Source organism: Myodes glareolus, chromosome 19 (genome assembly GCF_982192425.1).
Source record: "Myodes glareolus chromosome 19, mMyoGla1.1, whole genome shotgun sequence".
NCBI lineage: Eukaryota > Metazoa > Chordata > Mammalia > Rodentia > Cricetidae > Myodes > Myodes glareolus.
The window spans coordinates 60515258-60539749 of record NC_142044.1 but is presented as its reverse complement, the minus strand read 5'-3'; the positions used below and the strand labels follow the sequence as shown (position 1 = coordinate 60539749).

Below are 24492 nucleotides of genomic sequence, written 5' to 3'. Positions count from 1 at the left end.
ATATCAGACGATGTGCCATTGCTCACATACATAGCAATCCTTTAATTTTTTGTGGGTTTTGCCCTTACATTAGCTGCTCTGGGGTTTGGTGAACTTTACTAGGAAGCCAGTGGTGCTGTTGTGATTGTCATGTAGCCCATTGCGCACTGAGACTGGAGAGCTGTGCGGTGACAGTGCTGTTCTTTAGACTACTCTGTGCTCATGGGCTCCATCCTTCCCTGACCCTCCACAGTCTATGATTCTTTTCTTCCTTTCCAGGTGGTTCAGAGATTTAGTGGGAGTAAGAAATTTTGAAAATAGTCTTTCCCCCCAAACACAGAGTTTTGGGAATTGTTCATTGAAATTATATATGCTAGGCTGAGGAGAAAGTATAGCCAATTCTAAGTCAGCCTGGTCTACATAGTAAGACCAGTCCCTCCTTCTCTCTCTCTCTCTCTTTCTCTCTCTCATCTTTCTATTGTATGCTTTCATGCATGTGTGCATGGCTTGCGTGTGCGTGCACCGTGGCATGTGGCATGGAGGTCAGAGGACAACTTGTGAGAGTTGATTCTTTCCTGCTACCGTGTGGATAATGGATTCAGGTCTTCAGCCTGGAAACCAGCACCCTTATCCACTGAGTCATCTCACCAGTCACAGTGTTACGTTTTCTATATGCTACATATTTTCCAGTTAGTAATTTTATCTTGTTCAATAGATATGAAGAAGCTGAAAGAGACTGCACACAAGCTATCTCACTAGACGGCTCATATGCGAAGGCTTTTGCCAGAAGAGGAACTGCAAGAACATTTTTGGGCAAGATCACTGAGGCCAAGCAAGGTAAGGCTATAATAACTCACATACTCACCCTGGTAAGATTCCTGGAGGCAGAAACAAAGATTTCTGTAACTTCCCGCAGTTCAAGGATAGTGAATTTCACGAAGCACACCGGAGATGAAGGTGAGTTTGAAAACAGCACCTTCCATAGTGTGCTTGATTATCTGTAACATCTCTGTCAATTGCTAACTGAAGGAAGGAAAATGTGAATTGTAGATGAGTAGGAAAAGCGAGCAACAGCCAAGAAGAGGAGGCATCTGCAGCTGGCATTGAGAATAACGTGAGGGCTGTAATGATTCCTTTCTTATTCTTTTTGTTTTGTTTGAGACGGGATCTTTTAGTAGCCCTGGCTGTTCTGGAACCCAAGATACCTTCCTATTTCTGTCTCCCGAGTGCTGGGATCAAAGATGTGCTTCCACACCCTGATGTCCTTTCTCAATCTTATAGGCATTCTTTTTCTCCTTCTTTGTGATCTTGTCCTGTGGAATTCGTTTTCTCTCTCTTCGGAACACTGACTTGGTTCTGCTACTTGTGTTTTCTTTTGTTTCATTTTGCACTTTGTTCTTCATCTTTGGATTTCACTTGTTCTTTCTCACTTTTTGTTTCCTTTGACGTCTGTGCTGGTTAGTTTTATCTCAGCTTGGCACAAGCCAGAGTCATTTGGGGAGAGGAAACTCCAATTGAGAAAATGCTGCTACCACACTGGCAAGTAGGCAAGCCTGTGGTACGTTTTCTTGATTGTTAATAGATGAGTGAAGGCCCAGCTTACTGTGGGCAATACTACCCTGCTGGCCTGGTGGTCCTGGGTTTTAAATTTGGACGTTTTTCCATTTGAGGTGTATATTTTCAGTAAAAGTGGATTGTCAGTGTTGTGCAACTTTCTGTCTGTGTTCTAAACTTTGTGTATCAGATGCTAATTATTCATTTTCCTCTTTCCTTTGCCAGCCCCTGGTAATCACTGTTTTTCTGTGTCTGTTAACCTGACTATTTTACTGTTACTACTGCATTTTTGAGACAGGGTCTTACTGTATAGCCAGACTGGATTTGAACTCTTTAGCCTCTTGAGTGCTGGGATTACAGGCATGTGCCACCAAACTGGGCTAAATTTGAATGTTTGATATGCCGTGTAGGTGGGCTCATGCCCGTGTTTTTATGTCTGATCCTTTTAACTTAGAATGTTTTTAAGCTTTACACATGTTGAAGTATCACAAGTTCATTTCTCTTTTAAAGTTTTCTAAAAAATTTTTTATATTTTATTGAACATGTGTATGTACATGCATGCATGCCACAGACACATATGCGGGAGTCAGAGGCCAACTTGCAGAGAGTTACTTCTTTCCTTCCACCACGTGGGACCTGGGGGTAGAACTCAGATCAGCCAGTCTTGTGGCAAGTGCCTTTACCTGCTGATCATTCTCATTGAACTTTTTTTTCAGTGTTTGAGAGATGATCTTGTTGTGTTAGCCCTGGCTGGCCTAGCATTTGATATGTAGTCCAGGATAGGTGTGAACTCATAGCAGTCCTCCTGCCTCTGCTTCCCAAGTACTGGGGTTACATGTGTACAAGTACTGGGGTTACTTTGCTTTATTGCCTTTTAAGCACTGAGCAATATTCTAGGGTATGGTAGTCTCGTAGGGAAGTTACTCCATCATCGTAAGTGTGAGCTGTGGTTAAATTCAGTGCTCTCTTTGTATCATCTGTAAACCAGGGCTGTGGGGACCCCTGTGAAACAACTAGAGCAGCGGAACAGACACTTGTTCTTACTGTTGCCTGCCTGTTCCCTAGTGTCTGACGTAGAGCTCACTGGGTAACAGTGAGATTTCAGTCAGCTGTGGTGACATGCTTATAGTCCCAGCACTTGGGTGACAGAGGTAGAATGATTAGGGGTTCAGGTTATCTTTGACTGTGTAGCTGGTTCAAGAACAGCCTGGACTATACAAGAGCCTGTTGCAAAATGAATAAATAAAACAAAGGGATTATTAACGAAAGATGTCGTGTTTTGAATGTCATAAAGTAATTTCACTGTTTTGTTGCTTTTTAAAATACCCATTAGACTTTGAAACTGTATTACTTCTGGAACCTGGAAATACGCAGGCCATCACCGAACTTTCCAAAATTAAAAAGGTAGTATATTTCTTCACCAAAATGTCATCATGTCATCTGGTACATAAATTTATTAGTTACATAATTAACTTAAGAATATTTGATAGCTATTATAAATTTGTTTTCAAGGAATTAATTGAGAGAGGACATTGGGATGAAGTCTTTCTTGACTCTACACAAAGACACAATGTAGTAAACGCTGTGGATAATCCACCTCACCGTGGGTCACCTGTGAGTACCGCACTTTCATTTCGCCCTGCCCTTGAGTGTCTGATGTGTCAATACCAGTGCTTAATAAAGAAACTGCTTTGGCCTGATGGGGTAGATAGGCAGGGGAAACTAAACTGAATGCTGGGAGAAAGGAGGCAGAGTTAGGGAGAAGCCATGTAGCCCAGCCGGAGACTAAGCCACAGCAATGTGGTGATACACAGATTAACAGAAATGGGTTAAGTTAATATGTAAGAGTTAGCCAATAAGAAGCTAGAGCTAATGGACCAAGCAGTGTTTTAAATAATATAGTTTCTGTGTGATTGGTTTGGGGCTTAGCAGCTGGGACCCAACAAGCGACCTCCTTACAACAAATATTGTTACAGGATTAGAATTGGAAACAAACTTTGTACTAGTAAACGTAAAATGTTGAAAACTCTTGGTGTACCTAGACAATACTCTTAATAAATGCCTCATAGAAATATTGACAAAATTAGGGAGAAGTCATTCTAAAGGAACTTACATTTCATTTATACATTTTTACATTTTTTTATATAGAGAAATTTTTATATTGTATTATTGGCTCAACTTTGTCTTCCATCTCAGAAATTTTGTTTAGTATTGTCCATTGATGATGCTTTCTGATGTGTTTTAAACGATTGATATTTTCCATTTTTTAAATTCCTGTTTGGTTCCTTTTTAGCATCAGCTTACTTGTTGAATTTTTCCTTTAAGTTATGAAATTATTTCACTTACTTTGGTAACTTCTTGTCTATGTCCTGAATTGATTTCCTTATCTCTTTCTTTGGGTCCTGTTTGGGGTAGAACTCAAGTTTTTTTCTGGCATTTCAAGTGTCTCGTCATCTCTGTTTTTCTTACCCAGGAGGTGCCAGCTTGGTGGGAGTGTGCCATAGTGGAATGCTTTCTTTCTTTGTGTTTGTATATCATTTGGGATGTATGTGGTCTTTGGATTTTAGTTTTCCCCAATTGATTTTGTTCATCCTGATGGATTTCTTTGCTTGAAGTCATGTTCAGGAGAAGGCTAACATACTTGGCATTTTACTGTGCTTAGAGTCAGAGACCACTGGTGTATTGGTTGAAGAAAATGTAGTTTATAGTATTTTTGTTTCAGAGCTAAGGGTGTCAGCATTTAAGTAGTGATTGAGGGGGAGTGGGAAAGTAGAAAAGAATGAGAGTGTTGGAGATACGGAAAGCAGAGAAAATACTGTGTGTTAGGTTTAGAGAGAGAAAATACAGACATAAATGCTTTTTCCAGTGAGACACAAGTTACCGCACAACTGACAGTACACAATTGTAAATGCTAAAATAAGGCAAAAACTAAAAAACAAAACAGATGTAACAAAAAACAAAACAAAACACCAATGAGATGGCTCAGTGGGTGGAACACTTGTCCCAAGCCTGACTTGCTCAGTTCCATCTCTGGGATTCACATTGTGGGAGGAGAGAACTGACTTGTAAGTTGTCTTCTGACTTTTACATGACCCCTCCCATTAGACAGATGTAAGATGAAAATGATACAAACAAAAACGGACAGTCAGGCCAGGGAGATGGCTAGGCAGGGGAAAGCAGGCTCTTTGACTCAGGTTCAGTCCCTGGAATCTATGTGAAAAGCTGAATTTGGGGATGTGTGGCTGTGGTTCCAGCACTCTGACAAATTGGCTAGAAGCTTCTGGGCAGCTGGTCTGGAGAAGACATCATAGCAGCAGAAACAAGAGCAACTCTGCCTGTTTGGCTCTTCCTTGATCAGTAGTGGATGTTATTAAACTGGAAAACCATTTTGGGTAACCCCTACCAACCTTGTCAATGTGGTTTGCAGATGTGTACCCTGGGCTGGGCTTATCCAGCTGTCACACTTGAGAGTGTGGAGGGTGTCCAGCTAGACTTTCATATGCCGTGCTGGCTCCTGTGCTCCTGTGCTGCTTCCTCAGCCCTGAGGATGCCGTCAGGATGGTTCTGGGTTTTCCCTGTTGTCCTGAAGGTAGAGTCCAAACTGTGGTTTGCACACAGGTTCCTGTACTGGCTGTCCTCATACCCTCCCAGGCGGTCTGTACCACTTCTCCTCCCTCTCCATGGACTACCCTGCAGCCTTCTTTCTACTTTGCCATTCCTGCTCTTTGCAGTCTGAGCTTTCACCTTTATAACTGGTGTTATGTATATCCCTTGCCTACCATTTAGGTGCCTGGGGTAGGCAAATAACTTTTTATTGTTTGTATTCTCAGATGTATTATTATATTCCTAAATCTGTCTAGCCAACAAGTTGGATTAATTTTAACTGGGATATTAGTCATAACATGGCAGTCTTTTTAGACTTGTGACCTTAGGATGGGAAATTTTTAATATATTCATTTAAAGGATCAATTTTAATTGTTTTAGAAAGCACTCAAGAAGATTTTTATTGAAGAAACTGGCAAGTTGATAGAGACTGTTGATTCGCCAGATAGTATTGTCACTGCTCCCCAGAGCAGTCGAGCAAAGGCAACAGCAACAGCGGGCACCGAAAGCAAGAAGAATTCAAACCAAGGGGACACCTTGCCTGCAGGTGATACTCCAAGAGCCAAAGTGTTGAAAATAGAAGAAATCAGTGACACTTTGGTCCTACAGTGAGTAGCTACTGTTACGACAGTCTCTATAACGATAATTCCACAAGCAGTCGGTATTACTCATGTGTTCTCACCGTTGATGTTTGAGCAGCTAGCTGTCTGCAGGTTGTAGTGTGCGATTTTACTTAGGGAACCATCATTAAGCCTTTACCAAAGCGAATACAAGCGATTAGAGGTGTTCAAGTGTCTTCATTCTTTTCGTGTGTGTGTGGTTTGTTGAGACAGGGTTTCTTTGTGTAGTCTTGGCTGTCCTGGAACTCACTCAGTAGACCAGCTGTCCTCCAACTCACAGAGTTCTGCCTGCTTCTGCCTCCTGAGTGCTGAGAATAAAGGCGTTTGCCACAACGGCCTGACTTGATTCTTGATCAAATTGATTTTGCTTATTTTCTTCTTTAGAACTTCAGTAATAGCTGTTCTGCTTCTGTTCTACTGGGGTGTGTGTGTGTGTGTGTGTGTGTTAGAGAGAGAGAGAGAATATGAGAATGAGTAGTTGATAGAAGTAAGTATCATAAAAAAAAATGAAGAGTTGATCTTTGAGTTCAAGGCCATCCTGGTCTACAGAACGAGTTCCAGGATAGCCAGGGCTACACAGAAAGACTCTGTCTCAAAAAAACCAAAAAAAAAAAGAATATTTAAAATGTTACCATTATTATATCCATCAATACTGAAGACTATTGAGCACTCTTTAAAGATAAAGTTTAGAATTGAGAGTCAAAAACAAATAAGGGAGGCTATTTCAGGGAGGAGGGACCTCAGCGATAGAAGCAGAGACAGAGTGGTTGTGGGAGTGGGGTGAATTAAAACACAATATAATGATGTGTGTACAGAAATGCCTTAATGAAGCAGTCCCATTTGTATTCTAACTTAAAATTAATTTCACATCATTTTCCTACTGATGACAGTAGAGAAGACACAAATCCACTGGCTTGGCTTGTGCTACTGGTTAGTCTTATATTGCCACTCAGTAAACACACGAAGTTTGTCTATTTTCAACATTGAACTTTAGTAGTTTATTTAAAATAGTGTATGATTGTTCAAGAATGTTGACTAGGTGGCTTTAAAGTGAAGTATTTCTTCCTCAAATATCTTGAAGCTGAAATTCAGATTTCTGAAAGGCTGAGTTGTACTAGATAAAAATGATATTCTCAAAGAATGGCCTAACTTATCACCTAGCAGTTGATTACAGCCATTGTATAGCCAGAATGTGAAGATTTGTAAGGATGGACACACACACACATTGTAAAGATACATGTTGTGTGTACACACGCAAGTTGAAAGAATTGAACATTGTCAGAATGCAGATAGGAAACACAATATTAGCAAAATCAGAAGTTAGAAGTTTCCTGTTGCTCTTTCCTTTTTTGGATTTTGGCTGCTGCTTCTTTAACTGGTTGCCTAATGCTCTGTAATACTCCAGACCACAGGCTGATTTGAAGCGGGACCTGGGCCAGTCTTTCAGTGAGAAGGCCTCTGTGAAGGTAGAGCAGACACCGGATCAGTTTGCCACTGCTGTTCTGCCTCCAGTTCCTGCCAACTCCTTCCAGCTCGAGTCTGACTTCAGACAGCTGAGAAGTTCCCCAGATATGTTGTATCAGTATTTAAAGGTAAGTGGAGGGAGCCAACAGTGTCCCTGGTCGCAGGTCAGAGACTTTCTTCTGGTTGCTGTAGCAATGCTTATATTTGCCTTTTGTGTAATGAAACTGCATAAAATGCTTCTCGTTTGTCTGGCGTGCATTGCCCTGGACAGACTGCTGGACATGTCGTAATCAGGGAAGTGAACTGTGTGTGAAATTCCAGGGCCTAAAATGACTGAAAGTCTAATTTCATATTAGACTTTAATATGAAAGTCTAAGCTTTAATATTTCATCTTCCAAGAAGGGGGGAAGAAAATTGCAATCTTTGTCTTTTGTGTGTTAGGCAGTGCTTGTGGTATCTTGTCATTTACTTTTCTGAAAGCGAGCTTTTATTTGTCTCAAAATAAGTTAAATTGCATGAACTTAGCAAATCATAGATTAGTACAGTCTTCAGGTGTAGTGACGCTGCCTTACACCTTTACAGTGAGCGGTCACTTCAGGCACTATCTCAGGCCAGACTGCCTTCATCTCTGCTTGTAGTTGTAGTTTGGGACTTTCTCATAGGGTCCATCTCTTCTGTTCATGGATTGTTCTGACTATTTATAGTTTTTAATTATGTACATGTGCATATGTGTATGTGTATACATATAAGAGTGTGTTTCAGAACCCCTGGAACTGGAGTCATAGGCAGTTGTGGGATGGTACAGGGAATTGAACCCGTGTCCTTCGTGTGAGCAGGAAGTACTCTTAACGGCTCTAGCTAAGAGCCGTGATGATCTTATGTCCCTCTCGTGTTCATCCTTCTTTCAGAGCTGTGTTTAAGTAAAACCTCACTATTTCTCATTAAATATAGTATTTAGTAATTATTCATAATATTTTACCTGAGGAAATATTATATAATACATGTACTATGAATGTTGTCACAATTCAACTTTCTAATTCTTCTTTTTCCAAGAAAATCGAACCATCTTTGTATCCGAAGTTGTTTCAGAAAAACCTAGATCCAGATGTATTCAATCAAATCATTAAAATTTTACATGACTTTTACATTGAGTAAGTTGAATCTTTTAGTTGTCTTCTCACTTTGTAATGTTATGTCCAGTGATTTGGAAAATTCATTCACTTTGATCCTAATATCTTGTCCATAATAACATTAGGTTTCTAGTAAGATTTACTCTTACAGAAACGAAGAGATGACAAGAACAAACCAGGAAGAAGGAAAAGTCTATGGGGACAGGCCTCTTTTTAGAGAGAAGTAGAATACAGCGTACCCTGTGTGAGAGACAGCAGTAGCACATGCTGTGCTCCCTTTACGATACAGATTCTCAGTCGGGCGGTGGTGGAGCACACCTTTAATACCAATACTCAGGAGGCAGAGGCAGGTGGATCTCTGTGAGTTCCAGGCTAGCCTGGTCTACAGAGAGAATTATTAGTACAGTTAGAACTGTTTCACAGAGAAACCCCGTCTTGAAAAACAAAACAAAACAAGCAGAGAGAGAGAGAGAGACAGACAGACAGACAGATAGACAGACAGACAGATAGACAGACAGACATACAGAGACTGACTTACCTCAAGGGAAAGTGAAGAATTTGTTGTTCTTAGGAAAAAATGACTGCCTATAACTAATGATTTGTGTTTATGTTTGGACTGTTTCAGGAAGGAAAAGCCATCTCTCATCTTTGAAATCTTACAGAGGCTCTCTCAACTGAAGAGGTTTGACATGGCAGTGATGTTCATGTCAGGACCCGAGAGAAAGAGTAAGTTCTGAGAACAGGCTTTCCCGCAGCTCCTCATCCTCCTCTGCTACTGTTTTACTACTAGCTGCTTACCATGTACAGGATACATGCAGTCAACTATGAATGCTTGTAATTAAGTTAATTGATGTGCAGCTGGATTACATAGAGTTAAAATTGTAGTTCTGACAGAATTTTCAAATGTAGATACTATTATCATTATCTAACAGGAGGAAGCCACGGCAGGGGGTTAAAGGTGTTTATGAGGGTTACAGAGTTAAGGAACCATACTGGAGCTTTGAGCCCCAGGCTGTACCCAGTTGTATAGAGATTGAATTCTGCTATTGTGGGGCATGCAGAGGCTCCTGCCACAGAACTGGGTACAGGGTGTGTCTCATCCCTTCTGAGGGGCTCCCTCCTTGAGTATTTAATTTCAGCTGAATTAAAGTGAACATGCAGGGAGTAAAAAGTAGTTAGGACTGGAGAGATGGTTCAGTGGTTAAGGGCACTGCTTGCTCTTAAGGACATGAGCTCAGTTCCCAGAACCCACATGGTGGCTGACAACTGTCTGTAACTCCAGTTAATAGGCTGTGATGCCCTCTCTGACTCTGGGTACCAGGCACATACATGGCGCACATATGTGCTTACAGGCAAAACACTCATGCACGTAAAATGAATCTTTAAAAAAAAAAGAAACCTAACTTAAAAGTTTTCGTTTTTATCTTTTAAAAAGAATTTTAAATAATTAAAAATATTTTTTGTTAGTGTAAGAGTGTGCTTAGTATGTGTGTTGATACTTGTACGAATGTGGGTTGCCTGAGGACAGTCTTTGGTACCAGTTCTTGTCTTCCATCTCGTTTGAGGCAGGGTCTCTTGTGTGCTGCTGCGTACACTAGGCTAGCCAGCCCTCTACTGACAGGGGACTCTCCTGTCTCTGCTGTCTCCTGTTCACCGCAGTGTCCAGCTTCATGTGGGGACTGGAGATCTGGTCATAAGAATATCTGGCAAGTGCTTTATCCATTGAGCCATAGCCTCAAACTCTTTTTTTTCCCTTCCTTCCTGTCTTTCTTTTCTCTTTTTCTTTCTTTCTTTTCTCTCTTCCTTTCTTCCTTCCTTTCTTTCCTCCTTTTTTCCTTCCTTCTTTCTTTTTCTTTCTTTCTTTCTTTTTTTTTTTTTTAAATTTGGATAGGAAACAGAAAAGCCTTTGGGGATATTCAGAACTCAACTAAGTATAAACAGTCATTTTGGATTTCTATGAAGAGAAAGTGTCAGAACCAGACTGGCCTTCCAGCTTCATGGAGACTAGTAATAATGTTGTAAATTCACTAAAGAGAAGGAGTCATGGAGTCAAAGATTGTTATTTTTCCTTTGTTTTGAGATAGGTTTTCACATATCTCAGGCCAGCCTTTAATTAATTCACTTGTAGCTAAAGATGACCTTGAACTTTTGACCTCCTGTGTCTATCTTGGAGTGTTGGATTTTAGGTGTGTGCCACCACAACACAACCATTGGCTCATGTTGAACCCAGGGCTTCATGACTGTGAGGCACTCTGCCAGCTGTAACACATCACCAGCCCTCTGTTTTAGCTCATCAAAAACATTTCTCTCAAATTCCTGGTCAGTATTGCTATTATTACTGTTCTACAAAACTTCATTTTGTCATTTTTAAAAATCACTGCAGAGCTTTGCATTTTAAAAATTATCTCCGTCATCATGTTATCATCAGTGCGTGTACATGCCTGCGTGCCTGTATAGCTCAGAAGACAGCTTTTGTTATCACCACTGTGTGTGTACATGCCTGCGTGCCTGTATAGCGCAGAAGACAGCTTTTGGAGTAGGTTCTTTCCTTCCGTCTTGATATGGGTCCTGGGGGTTGAACTCGGCCATCAGGCTTGCATGGCAAGTGCTCCATCTGCTGAGCCGTCTTGCCAAGCTTTTGCCCTCGAGGCCCGTGTTTCTTCGGTCTTGAGTACCTACTCCCATATCTTCACCACTTCATTCTGTTGTCACTTTATTGCCATCAGCTCTGGTCAGAATAACTTCCTGCCTTCCACTGTTCATCCCCTTCTCTGTCTCCTTTCCCTGCTTATGCATTTATTTCCCTTTCTCAGACAGAAAGAAAGCTACTTGAGAGCGGAAATTGTGCCTCCTTCCCTAGGCCTTAGTGCTCGGACATAGCAAATGAGTGTCTTTCCCTCCAGCAGCTGAAGTTCAGGGTGTGCTCTGAGTGTGAGCTGGTTCTTCAGGTCACCCTACCAGCAGGGTCTTGGTTGGTCTCTGCTGTCTGCTGAGTGAGACGTGGAAGCACGTGCAGTCACTCTGCTCTAACTAAGCCTTCAGACACATTAGCTCCAGTGACCTGCTTTACTACCACTGTCAAGTGACGGTCTGTCCCAGTTAGTGTTGAGAAGCATGAACTGTCATTGTTTGCCAAGTGTTGAGTGTGGACTGCTTAGACTAATGTCATCGAGGATGCAAGAGAAATTTATACTGGTAGCAAAATAACTTTGGAAAGAAATACTGAATTGCTGTATTCTTTTCATATTAGCTTTTTAAATCTATAAACTAGAATTTAAGAAAAATGTTATTATTGCTTTTATTTGACAGGTTAAAATCTTGATTTGACAGGTTAAAATAATCTCTTGAATTTATGTTTTGCATAGTTTTTTAAAGTGAGAGTGATACACAACCTATTTTCTTTTTCAGTCACAGATGTATTATTCAATCACTTAGAAAAATCAGAATTGAAGGATTCTCTTGAAGAACTCAAGAAAAGATATGGTGGCTGATCATGACTGCTGAGGTTGTCTTTGTCTTTTATGTATACATTATTTTTCTCACTGAAATCAAGTGTTTTGTTTGACTTTTTAAGAGAATGAAATCATACCTGAGAGGACTCTCGTCTCGATGGTATTAATTCATGTAAAGTGTACTAGTGAGAAATGGTTCAAATAAACTAAGTTTTTATGAAAATAAAAATGTAAGTAATGAGATATACTTGTAAGGGTCAGTATTTTATAAATAATTTTAAATGTTATATTTAGTTACATTCCTCAGTGTCTCATAATTGTAACATTTTTTATATATTTATTTATTTATTTATTATGTATACAGTGTTCTGTCTGTCTGTATGCTTGCTGGCCAGAAGAGAGCACCGGATCTCACTATAGATGGCTATGAGCCACCATGTGGTTGCCAGGAATTGAACTCAAAACCTTTGGAAGAGCAGGCAATGCTCTTAACCTCTGAGCCATCTCTCCAGCCCCTAATTGTAACATTTTTATAGTTTCACGAATTTTTGTAACCACACACAAAGCTACTTCATTACCATAATTTATTACCATATGATTTCTTTGGAGAGGGTATTGGATAGATGCCAGCATGGTCTCCCTCCTTCCTCTACACCAACAGCGGAGTGAAGACAGGTCCTCGGCTTCTTGAGGGTCCTGTGTGGGATGCTCACAGCTTACTAGACTTGGCAGTTACAGTCTAGCTGCTGCTGTGGAATCCGATTCTGTTGTACATAGGTGAGTATTGGTGGTGAGTCCTGGAGCAAGCCCTTACATTCTGTAACCCTTGGCTGTTTGCAAAACCTTTCCTGTGTGTAAGGTTCTGGGGTTCAAGTGTTGACTGATCTTAGTGTGTGTTTGCTTCCAACACTCCTAACACTTGGGAGGCGACCCCAGCTGGATTGTCAGCTAGGAGGGAGTGAGGAACTGGTGAGCCTGAGGGAGGGTAGGACAGCCTGCTCAGGCTACACATCACAGAGCTGAGTGTAGCCAATAGGGGCCCCTGATACATGAGGGGCTCCCCCAAAGTGAAGACAGCCTGGGCATACATGAGACGCTAATCCAGACTCAGCACCAGCAGCAGTCATGGGGGAGACAGTTCAGCTGATCCTCCTGCACAGAAGTCTCCAGTTAGTATTTAAGTTTCTTGAAAACAAACAAAACTCTATTTTTGGTAGTGTTTTTATTTATTGAATTAAAAATACTTTTATCTGTCACTCCCCTTCATGCATTTGACCAATGTACACTTAAATTATTGAGCAGCCATTGTCTCCCACCCCCATACCCCTTCCTTCTGTTTCTCCTTATTTTTTTGGGGGGGGTACACTTTTAGAACTAGTTTGACTATCTTGTTGGGTTTTTGTTGTTTTTAAAAAGACTTTATGTTTTGACTTTTTATTCCTCTTCATTTGTGATTATTGGCTTTTTCATTGTGACTTTGTTTTCTAATATAAGTTTTCCTAACATCCTTGACTTTGTGTCTTCTCTTTCATAACATTCTGCTTCTCTGATTTGTTTCTTCAGCTTTGATCCTCTTCTTTCCCCGCCCCCATCCTTTTATCTCATTTGTTTATACTGTCTGCACTTACCCTCACTGATTTTTAACTCTGGCTCACTGCTATTGGTTTTGCCATTTTCTGTGGTTTTAGTTGACCTTTTATTGCACATTTTTATTTGCAGAAAGCAAAACATTTCAGTGTTCATTTAGCCTTTCTTTTGGCACCAAAACAAAACAAAAAATTTGACAGGTGAATCCCAAATCAGTCAGACTCCCAGGACTTATCAGACATTGCGGACTGGGCAATGAGATTTAGTGAGAGATTTAGTGGATATGCAGATGGGAAAATAAACAAGATCTGAATTCACCTCAGCAAAAATCTGCTCACCAGCAGGAAGGCTGGAGAGGAGGGGCAGTCTCTCTGCTGCAAGGGAGGGAGTAGGGGTCTGGGATAGAGGCAGGGACGGGAGAGACCCCTTTCCTAAACTAGAGAGCTAGCCTTGTTTTTAATTCTCTCACCATGGAGAAGGAAGACAAAACAAAACTATAATGCCCTGACCACTCATTCACCCTCAAAAAGCTGGAGAGGCATGTGGGGACCACCCCTTCTCATGCACAGCACATATGTGAATGTGTGAGTGGATGTCTGTAAGCAGCATTGTCCATGTAGGCCCAACACGTGTCTAAATGAGGTGGAATCATATGCCACTTCATGGACCCTCTGTCTCTGTGATTCCCCACCGAGACAAATTAGTGCAAATTTCAGAGACAAACATGGGAAGAAGGGAGTGGGGTGGCCAGGGAGCAGGGAAGACAGTGCTCCGGAGAGGGAGGGGAAGGAAAGCAACAGTTAGAAATGGCTTATGTTATCAAAACATTTCACCTGCCCATCACTCCCACCATTCTGGACTCATTGCTGGCAGAAGTCAGGCTCCTCCACAAGCTGGTGACAGAATTCCACAATGAGACAGTTCCCTGACGCTATGATAAAACACCATAACCAAGGCAACGTCTAGAAGGAGGAGCTTATTTGGATGTGCAATTATAGGGGGTTAAAGTACGCAACAGCAGGGAAATGTGGTAAGAACAACAAGCCGAGAGCTCACGTTTCCACAAACAGGAAGCAGAGACAATAAACTGAATGATGTGTGTCTTTGGAATCCCAAAGCCTGTCCCTAGTGACACACCTCCTAGACCTACCCAAACAGCACCACCCACCTGGGACCAAGTATTCAGCCGTCTGGAGCCTGTGGGGAGCAATCTCCCTGAAGCCTCCAGAAGCAGCCATGCTATAGCTGAGCAGAGCCTGTACCTGCTGACAGGCCTTTGCGACTGAGGTCACAGTGCCATATGAGATGCAGTAGCCCCACTTCTCAGCCAACTGTGGTTGCTGAGTTGCACATAGTGTCTTACATGCTTGTCCATCGTTGGACTGAGAGACAGGGACCCATCTGGACACTCAGCAGGTCTAAAGCACTGTTAAGCCACCATTGAATGCTGGGTAGTGGTGGCACACGCCTTTAATTGGGGAGGCCGAGATAGGTGGATCTGTGAGTTCAAGGCCAGCCTGGTCTGCAGAGTGAGTTTCAGGACAGACTCCAAAACTACAGAGAAACTCTCTTGAAAACAAAAAAACGAAACAAAACAAAAAATCAACAAAAAATTATTGAAATCTAAAAAAAAAATCACTACCGATATTAAGTTCTTTCATTTATGTTTGTAAGCACTGTTTATGTTTGTTTTCCTATAAACAAGCCCCAGCACTGGGAATGGGGGCCGTTTGACTGCCTAATGACTAGCACACCTAGGCAGCCTGAACTGCCTTGAACAAAAGGACTATAAGTCACCTGACTCCCCTTATGCCAGCACTGGCCATCTGGAATACTTGGATCCCTTGACACAATACACAAAAGATTGCAGTGTGCTGATTACCCTGGCTCCTGAAGGCACGGCCTCTGCCAAGGCTGTTAGAAACAGCATGCTCCAGGCTTTCTGCAATCGCTAGCCTTGATAACCACTTTCACCTTGTCCAAGAGAGGGGCCCACCCCCCGGGGGAGGGGCCACTACAACAGGTGCCGAGGCTGTGACTAGTCTAAGCACCCCTTCTCAACCTAAGTAAGTAGGTGGCTTGGGATTGCTCAGAATTGTCTGGGGACTCTCCTGCACCATCTCCCTTGGTGTTGCAACAGAAGTCTAGTAAAGACTCCTCTCGAGTGGCTTTTGCCTGCTTTTGGTAGTTCAGGCTGAGCTGGTAACAAAATAGAAGCAGAGGAAGGCTGCCGTGGAGACGGTGGCAGCAGGCATGGCTTGACAGTAGGATGAGTGCCAGCCTTGGCGCTGGTTTCAGGTAGCAGCTTGCTGGTTGGACAAGCTTCTGCGTTGGACCATGACTGGACAGCTGAGGGTCCTGCAGGTGCCACAGTGAATCTCAGCACACACATGCACGGCCTCACAGCCTGACAGCTGTAAATTGTCCAGAGCCGCCCGTAACTACCAGTGCTGCCCAGCTCGCGAGCCTCAGGTCTGTCTCTTCAGCCAAAGGACTGACAACCGTTGTTTAACTGCTGAAGATGTGGTGGGACATAGTCCTTGGAGACCTGTGTCCAGGCGCCATGTGGCAGCAGAAGAAGCATCTGCCGTCAGAAGCCTCAGTACTAGAAGTAGCCCTGGTGTCGATCCATCTGTGTACTGGTGTGCTGCAGCTACCTTAGACGGCTCTGAGTTTGCCCAGGAATCCCACCTGTGTACTAGGTTCCTGCTCACTGCTGCAGAGGATGCCTGACTGATCCTAGCCACACCCAGCATCCAGTTCCTGACTGGCCCTCTAGATGCCTCAGATCCTGAGTAGAGGCAGGAACCCCAGCTCTACCGTGCCTCTCCTATGTCTCCACAGAGGCAAGTACTCATAAGTCTTGGCAGTGACCATTAACAACTGAACAGCATTTGAAGACTTTAAGAAAAGTTAGGGAGGGTGTTGGCTGAAGTTTCTGTCCTGCCCGGTTCCTGCAGTTGTTAAGTCCCAAAGAAATCACACAGAGGTCTACATTAGTTATACACTGATTGGCCTAGTAGCTCAGCCTTCTTATTAACTCTCATAACTTGTATTAGCCCATTATTCTTATTTATGTTAGCCACGTGGCTCAGTACCTTTTTTGGCCAGGCAGTCACATCTTGCTTCCTCTGAGGCTGTGTCATAACTGCAGACTGCGCTTCCCTCTTCCCAGAATTCTCGTTGCCCTACCTCTACTTCCTGCCTGGCTACTGGCCAATCAGCATTTATTTAAAATATAAATGGCAGGGTACAGACCATTGTCCCACAGCACTTCCCCTCCACCCCCCCTTTTTTTTTTTAAAAAAAACAACAACTCTGAATTGAATCTCCTTTGTTTAGCTTTTCTCCTGACCATTAGCCATAACAACTTGTAACCAACATTCTAAACAAAGGAAAATATCCATAGTCCATTTTTGGGGAATGTGGGCATAGTTTTCCAGGCTACATCCTGCTGGTTGGGGCCTGTGAGGAGCAGAAGAGAATCTACAGCCCTTGCCAGAAGAATTCCAAAGAGTCACACATGCTCATGGCTAAGGGCTCTATCACTGGTTACCAGCACCCAAGAGTTCCAACACCTGGATCCTGCATAGGAACTTGTAGGACCAATGGTCCTGATGCTAGAGGCTTTCATGGGGGCTGTTATATTAGAGGGCACTGCTTGTTACTATATCTGTTTGCCCACTGCTGTCCCTCACTGCTGTCAACATCAATGGACTCAATGAATGCTAGAAATGAGTATTTGAAGAGTTTCTCAACTACCTACAGTGTCTCTCCAGGTAGAGCAAAAAGAGCTTCCAACCACCGGTTGGTGGGAAGACCTCATACTTGGCATTCTGGATCCAGTGGATCACATGTTGGTTCCAGCCATACCTAGGATACAAAGGCTGGTGAGACGACTCTGTGGGAAAGGCACTCGCCAAGCCTGATGACCTGAGTTTGATCTCCAGAACCCACATGGTGGAAGGAGAGAACTGACTCTCACGGGACAACCTCTGACCTCCACATGTGCACCACACACACATACGCATAAAATTAACAAAATGGGAAATCATAGCTCTTCTTGGTCTTCCTGGTCAGATCCTCATAGTGAATCACCTGGTATTTGCCCATCGTCTTTGAAGGCTGCATGAGGCTGGTTGCAATGAGTTTTCTCAGTTTTCAACTAGAAGCTCAGCGTTATCTGGGAGATGGGCCAGCCTCTGAGCAGGCTCGAGGAGGACTATCTTAGTTATATTATTCGAGGCAGGAAGCTCCATCCACTGTTGGTTGTATCATGGCCTGGCTGGGGTTCCGGACTGTAGACATAGAGAAAGAGAACTCATGGAGCATTCATTATCTTTCTGTTTCTTGATTTTGGATGTAATGTGACCAGCTATCTCAAGCTCCTCCTGCCCTAACTTCATCTCTATGATGGAACTGTGAGGAAAGTAACTTTCCTTCTTTTTTATGCTGCTTCTGTTAGAGTATTTTATTAGGAAAGTACTAGGCCTGGTACACTGTTGGGGGCCAGACTGGATTGGTGACTGTCCAGAGGCCGTGGTGATGCGATGTGGGCATCTTGCCCGTGGCCTAGCCGGAATCATGCCATGCAGGGCAGGCTGGGGACTAATGCTAGGGAGTGGAGCAGTAGTCTGGGAAATAGCACTTGACATTCTCCTCATATATATGTGATTAAATATTCCGGAACTGATGGTTGCTTTCCCATAATGCACCTTGCTAAGGGGGACCTTGGAATATTCTAGTTCCCTGTAATTCTACTCTCTAATACTCTTTACTGACATGCAGGTTGCTTCCCCACTTGAGGAGTATAGAAAGAACTGTATTGTTAGCAAGCTTGCTGGCCCAGGTCATCAGTCCTTCAGCTCTCCTGGCCCCAGATTATGACTCTTACCTTTCATGATCTCTTTTTCTTTTTATCCCTGCCTGCCCCCTGGGGACCCAACATGGCTGGTCCAGGTCAGTGAACATGGAGAATACATTTTGTTGTGAAGTTCACACTCAGGTTGTAGGGCATACTAGCCGGTTTTATGTCAACTTGACACAAACTAGAGTTGGGCTACAGAGATGGCTCAGAGGTTAAGAGCATTGCCTGCTCTTCCAAAGGTCCTGAGTTCAATACCCAGCAACCACATGGTGGCTCACAACCATCTGTAATGAGGTCTGGTGCCCTCTTCTGGCCTGCAGGCATACACACAGACAGAATATTGTATACATAATAAATAAATAAATAAACAAACTAGAGTCATCAGAGAGGAGGGAGTCTCAACTGAGCAAAAGTGACTTAAGCCCTTTGGAGTAGTCCAGGTGATAGTGAGTGAATCTCAGATATTGGGATTTATTTACACAGTTGGAGTTTGGTTTTGCTTTGTTCAGATTGTGACTGTGCCCTGGTTCCTCCCTCTTCAAGTAAGGATGCATTTAATTTATTTTTGATTTTATAGGAGACCACAGTTGAGAGACTGAATTTTAAAAGAGATTTTAGGTTTTAAAAGAGACTTTGAATTTTAAAAAGACTGAATTTTAAAGTCTTTACACATTCAAATTTGTAAAGACTGTGGAACTTTGTAAATTTTTAATATGTTTTTATATTGTGATGTTGATGTTAATCCATAATTTGGGGGATGAATAATAAAGGAAAGGCAGCTCAACAGTTGTGTAGCAAGCTGACGAGGGGTCAGTTATACTGGCTGGTGTCAACTTGACACACGTTAGAGTCATCTGAGAAGAGGGATTATGTGAAACCATCTCTGAGGGACAGCCTACAGAATGGGAGAATCTCTACCAACTGTACCTCCAACAGGGGATCAATACTAGAATCTATAGTCAGATCTGTATTTTACATGAGGGTATGTCAGCATTTTAGTTTCCTGCTTTAGGAATAGCAAATTGAGGGGATGGAGTGGGGATTAAGGCAGAAGACATTTGTGCAGTTAAGACAGATAAAGGTTGGTATTTCGACCTTTGAGAGTCCATTGTCGGGTTTATGGTCTCCCTGGGAGTGGGGGTGGAGGTGTACCTAAGTTCTAGGCCTGTTTTAATCTGCTGCTTCTTGTATGCTTGGCTAATTGGCATTTTAAATCACTCTAGGCCCTCATTAGTATTAATGAATGATCACCCCGACGCTCAGGGAAAAATGCTATTTCATGAAATTTGTGCCAATCCTTGGGTTGGAGAAGAAGATAAAATCAGAGGAAAAATGAGATTAATAAAGGTTGAGCAATGCTATGGAAGAACATGTAGAAATATCATCAATAATAAAAATTCTCAGCTGCTACTGAAATATATTAAATGTGTCTCTAAGCCCTGGCCTGGCTGCCCTTTGGTATAGAACCTTGTCTCTACCTCAGCCTGGAGACAGCTGCCCAGGCAGAGCCATAGGGGCTCTCCATACTTACTGACCAGTAAGAAATGCTTACCTCAGCCCTCCATGCTTTGAATTTTAAATTAATTGGCTCTTAGAAGACTGTAGAATAAAACAAAGCAAAACAACCCCAAATCGTCACCAGAATTGTAGCCAGATGTAGATGTCGTCATTGCTACTCTGATCATGTAGAACACGATTACAATACCACTGAACTACACTGGGAAGAGTGTCCCAGAGAATCAGGCCACAGTGGAAGAGTTTGGATTGCAGCCACATGTTCTGTGCTGGAGAGTGAAACAGACAAACAACAGACAAATGAACGAATAAAACAAACTCAAACTCTTGTTAGCCTCTTGCAGCTGACTGGTGAGACACTTGCAACAGTTGTCGTTTGCACAGGAAACAGATCTCGAAAGGTTAAACTGTTGCTCAAAGTCATGGAACTTTAGTTTCTGTTTCTATGCTTTGCAAACCTCCTTCCAGGCGGCTCAAAGACTAAGTACATTGACTTTACTCAGTGTAATGGGCGGTGCTACGGATTGAATGCTTTCGTTCACCTTAGATCTTCTTGTAGAAGCCCCCAAACCCCAAGGTGGCATTTGGAAATGGGGTCTTTGGGAGGCAGCCTGTCATGAGGCAGGACTGATGATGTTAGTGTTCTTATGGGAAGACATTGTTCTCTCTCCTCTCATTCTTGTGCTCACTCTTTCCTCTACACGGTGGGGATGCAGTGAGATGGTCGTTTGTAACCAGGGGGACTTCACCAGACACAGGGTCCACAGCATCTCTAACCAGGGGCACCTTCCCCAGGTACGGGGTCCACAGCATCTGTAACCAGGGGCACCTTCCCCAGACACAGGGTCCACAGCATCTGTAACCAGCGGGACTTCACCAGACACAGGGTCCACAGCATCTGTAACCAGGGGGACCTTCCCCAGACACAGGGTCCACAGCATCTGTAACCAGGGGGACCTTCCCCAGACACAGGGTCCACAAATCTGTAACCAGGGAGACCTTCCCCAGGTACAGGGTCCACAGCATCTTTAACCAGGGGCACCTTCCCCAGGTACAAGGTCCACAGCATCTGTAACTAGGGGCATCTTCCCCAGGCATGGGGTTCACAGCATCCTGATAACTAGGATGGATCTGCTCTCTGTGTGGTTACAGTCATATAAAAGGTGGTTCCCATGGGCAATGCTTAGCTGTGATCTGAAGTTAGCTACTTGTGGAACAAGCGAACAACGAATGAATTCAAATGCTGCAGAATGAGAATGAGGTCTCCAGATGGAGAGCCTTTGAACTCACTCAAAGCCCTTGTCTGAACATTAAAGACCTATCTCATCATTAATGGATATTAGTTCAATTCTCTTTTACAAGATCGTGTTTAGAGAGCTGCTCCTCTCAAACGTGTTCTGAACGCTGAGTAAGAAGGAATCAGATTCACATTTCTGCTTCTCGGTGGAACTCTCTTTTGTGGCACTTCGAATGGGCTTAGTGATGCCATTATACAGACCCTGTGTGTTAGACACTGGACTTTGCATGTAATAATCTCAGAAAAGGGTATGAGGGGCTGGTTGTCCTGGGCGCTGAGCAGAGGCTACTAGGGTTTAGATATTTGTATTCTTTCTTCTGTTTCTCTGGGTGACAAATGACCTTCATGAGAATGCAAAGACACAGCAGCTGGAGCCCTTGGGCTGGCAGTGGGCATTCCGCTGGCGTTTCTGCCGCCTGCTGGCCTTTCAGAAAATAGGACGTTATGTCAACATTTGATAGTGACAATGAAAGTGAATTTAAATTTCTTAGTAAATACTGGCTGCTGTATTTGTAGGTCTTATTTTAGTGTGGTGCATTAGTCAGGGTTCTCTTAAGGAAGATAACTTATAAAATGGATGAATTGTGTGTGTGTGTGTGTGTGTGTGTGTGTGTGTGTGTGAGGATTTACTAAGCTGGTGTACAGGCTGTGGTCCCAGTAGTCCAGCATTGGCTCTCTTGATGGAAAGACTGGTAACCCAGTCGTCGTTCAGTCCAGGAGGCTGGATGTCTCTGCAGTTCTGATCTGGTGCTGAAGCCTAGGGGGTCTAGAGAGCTGCTGGCCTTCAGTCTACATTGAAAACCTAAAGAAGTTAGATTTACTATCAGCAGGATAAGATGAGCTTGTCAGGGAGAGTGAGGCCAAGCAAGCAAACAGCATAGTTTCCTTCTCCTGTGTCCTTCATGTGGGCTTCCACCAGAAATGTGACCCAGATTTAATGTGGGCCCTCCTGCTTCAAATAATCTAATGAAGAAACTCCCTCACAGTAGGACTAATGTTATGCCCAAATCTGTGGAGTCCCCACAAAAGCCAACAAGGAAACCGAGTCCTATATGTAAAAGCAAAGAGCCCTTATTTTCATAAAGTTTGTAAACTCGGTCTCTCTGCATGTCCAAAGTATTGGAATAGCCGGAGAGCCTTGAGCTCAATTAGAATAGGGTTTTATAGCATTAAAGGTGGGGTTGAGGGGTTTCTAAGGCGTAAGGCCCCTGATTGGCTGACATTTGTCTAGGGTGTCCTGGTGAATGTGCGCTGACAGGTGATCCTATCTACAGCTCTTGGAATACCAGGCATTTCCTTTGAATGGTCTGTTCTTGGGCGGGGTCTGGTAATCTCAGCCTGTGGTTCCTCCTGCAGCCAGGCATTGCCTCAGGGTAAACTACTGAGACTCTGGCCTCCATTACACTTAGTCCTACTCTGGCAGGTGATAGTGGTTGGAAGTAAAGAGCTTCCTTTGGGTGATCTGTTCATATTTAGCTTATCATCGCTGGCCCCCACATTTTCTCCTTCACAAGTACCGATGACAGGACCCAGTCTTGGGTCCTGCTTGCCCCTGGTTTTAAGGAGTCATGGAACTACTTAAACTAATAAATCTATTAATTGACAACTCTGGACCTAGTATATTAACAGGCACTATAGGTGGTTATCTTGTCCCCCATGCCAGGGAGTTTCCCCTTGTCTCAGCCTTTTAACTTATTCTAGGCAGGGGGCATGAGATGACGTGTTCCTTTCTGCAACTACTTCAAGCTGACATTGGGGCATTGTTACCAGGGCCCAAGCAGGTTGAAAGGCTAGCCAAAGGTGGGGGAAGAAGTTTAGGCAGTGGGGCATTCATCAGATTCTGTTGAAGGGACAGGGAGAATTCATGTTCATATCAGCTGGACTGGTCCACATCAGCTTTCAGTAAGTCCAGGGCTCTCCACCATTCAGAGCAGTTTGTAGTCAGCAACTGATGCTTAGATGTGTCTGCCAGCCAAGTGGAAGCCTATTGAGATAAGTTTAAACTAGGAGCAGAGTTAAGATGTATTTACTTAAAGAAAAACACATGTTGTAGAAAAAGAACAGATAACAGGTATCTGTAAGCAGAAGGAATAGACTCATACCTTTGAGTCCTAGCAAAAACTACAGATTTGTTAGACGTATGTATATTTTTCTGCTGTTCAGAGAACCATGTATGGTTTGGACAGAGATGTCTTTGGCCCAATGAGAAACACCTTTAAGTTCACATTTAAATGGCAACCAGAATAAATTTAAAATCTTGAGCTTGTGACCCACAGAGTAAGTAATTATTGCTCTATTAGCTTATTAGAACTACCATGCGGGGGGAGAAATTAGAAACATTTACTTACATTTTAAGTTATTTTTTAGACCCTCAAGCTTATGAACTTTTTTATCCTCAGACCTTAAAACATTTTTTTAATGAGCTAACAAGCTGGCTGTAGCTTTGTGGGAAGATCTGGATATCTTTTGCTGATAAACTGGCATTATACTGTCAGAGCCATTAATACTATCAGAGATCTCAGAAGGATTAATAAAGTATATCTGAGTGCAGACCAAATAGTTTTTAAATCTATTAAAAGTGACAGGGACCAGAGTCCATATACAGTTAATCATACCCAGGTCTCCACAGCATTGGGGGCAGAAATATCCAGAACAGCCAAGCCTATAAGGTAAACTTTTTTTCTTTTTCTGTGGAAGAGGGACATGGAAAAGACTGACCTTATTTTGTCTAGGCAAAAGTGGTAAAATCAGTTCTCCAAGGTCCTGCTGTCTGTCCACAGTCTGCTCTGTGGTCAGCATCATCGTAATCCAGGTGGAGACATTATGGTGTCTCATAATCTTCTCTGGAGAGCTTGGGTTACTGCTAGGATCTTGGAGCATCTGTCTAATATAATAAGCTTTTAAATTATTATTTTAAATGCCATATTCTGCAGATCTCTGAAATATGAGGGCGGCCTAGGTATGTCTGATTAGACAAACTTTTATTTTTTATTACTTGCTTAAGTTTGACTTCGAAAACATAGACAGGGAACTACATAAGGCTTATTATTCCTGTAATTAATTATATCAGCACTTTAAAGATGACTAACTTGTGTTTTCTAACAGTCTATAATAAGTTAGCAGCTTTTACAAGACTAGAACTCCACACTCGGTAATGATTTTGAATTAAAGATAATAAAGAAACTGAATTAGTCATTCTGAGGGTAAACACAGGAAAAGTTTATATCTAGCTGTTAATGTTGTCACCTGCAAGGGCAAGGAACAGGTCCCAAGGTGATCAAGGTGATCTGGGAGCAGGAGGGAGTCTAAGAGCTGGCATTGCCTTAGGGCAAACTGCGACTCAGGTCTACCTTCCTACTGATCTATAAAACCCATCTTGGCAGGTGTGTACTTAGGTGACCTGGGAAAACTGTCCTAGGCCTTA

General features: G+C 42.8%; 1 protein-coding gene across 1 annotated transcript in view; it reads left to right on the top strand.

Moving 5' to 3' along the window:
* The window catches only part of Rpap3 (RNA polymerase II associated protein 3), a 34463-nt gene extending 22418 nt beyond the window's left edge, over nt 1–12045 (top strand). Inside the window, exons 10-17 of the mRNA XM_087899214.1 lie at nt 695–816; nt 2867–2937; nt 3046–3147; nt 5518–5744; nt 7162–7348; nt 8274–8371; nt 8976–9076; nt 11759–12045. Coding sequence (XP_087755340.1) covers nt 695–816; nt 2867–2937; nt 3046–3147; nt 5518–5744; nt 7162–7348; nt 8274–8371; nt 8976–9076; nt 11759–11841 — 991 coding nt within the window. The 3' untranslated portion in view covers nt 11842–12045. The remainder of the gene's footprint in view (nt 1–694; nt 817–2866; nt 2938–3045; nt 3148–5517; nt 5745–7161; nt 7349–8273; nt 8372–8975; nt 9077–11758) is intronic.
* Nucleotides 12046–24492: the final 12447 nt, after the last annotated feature.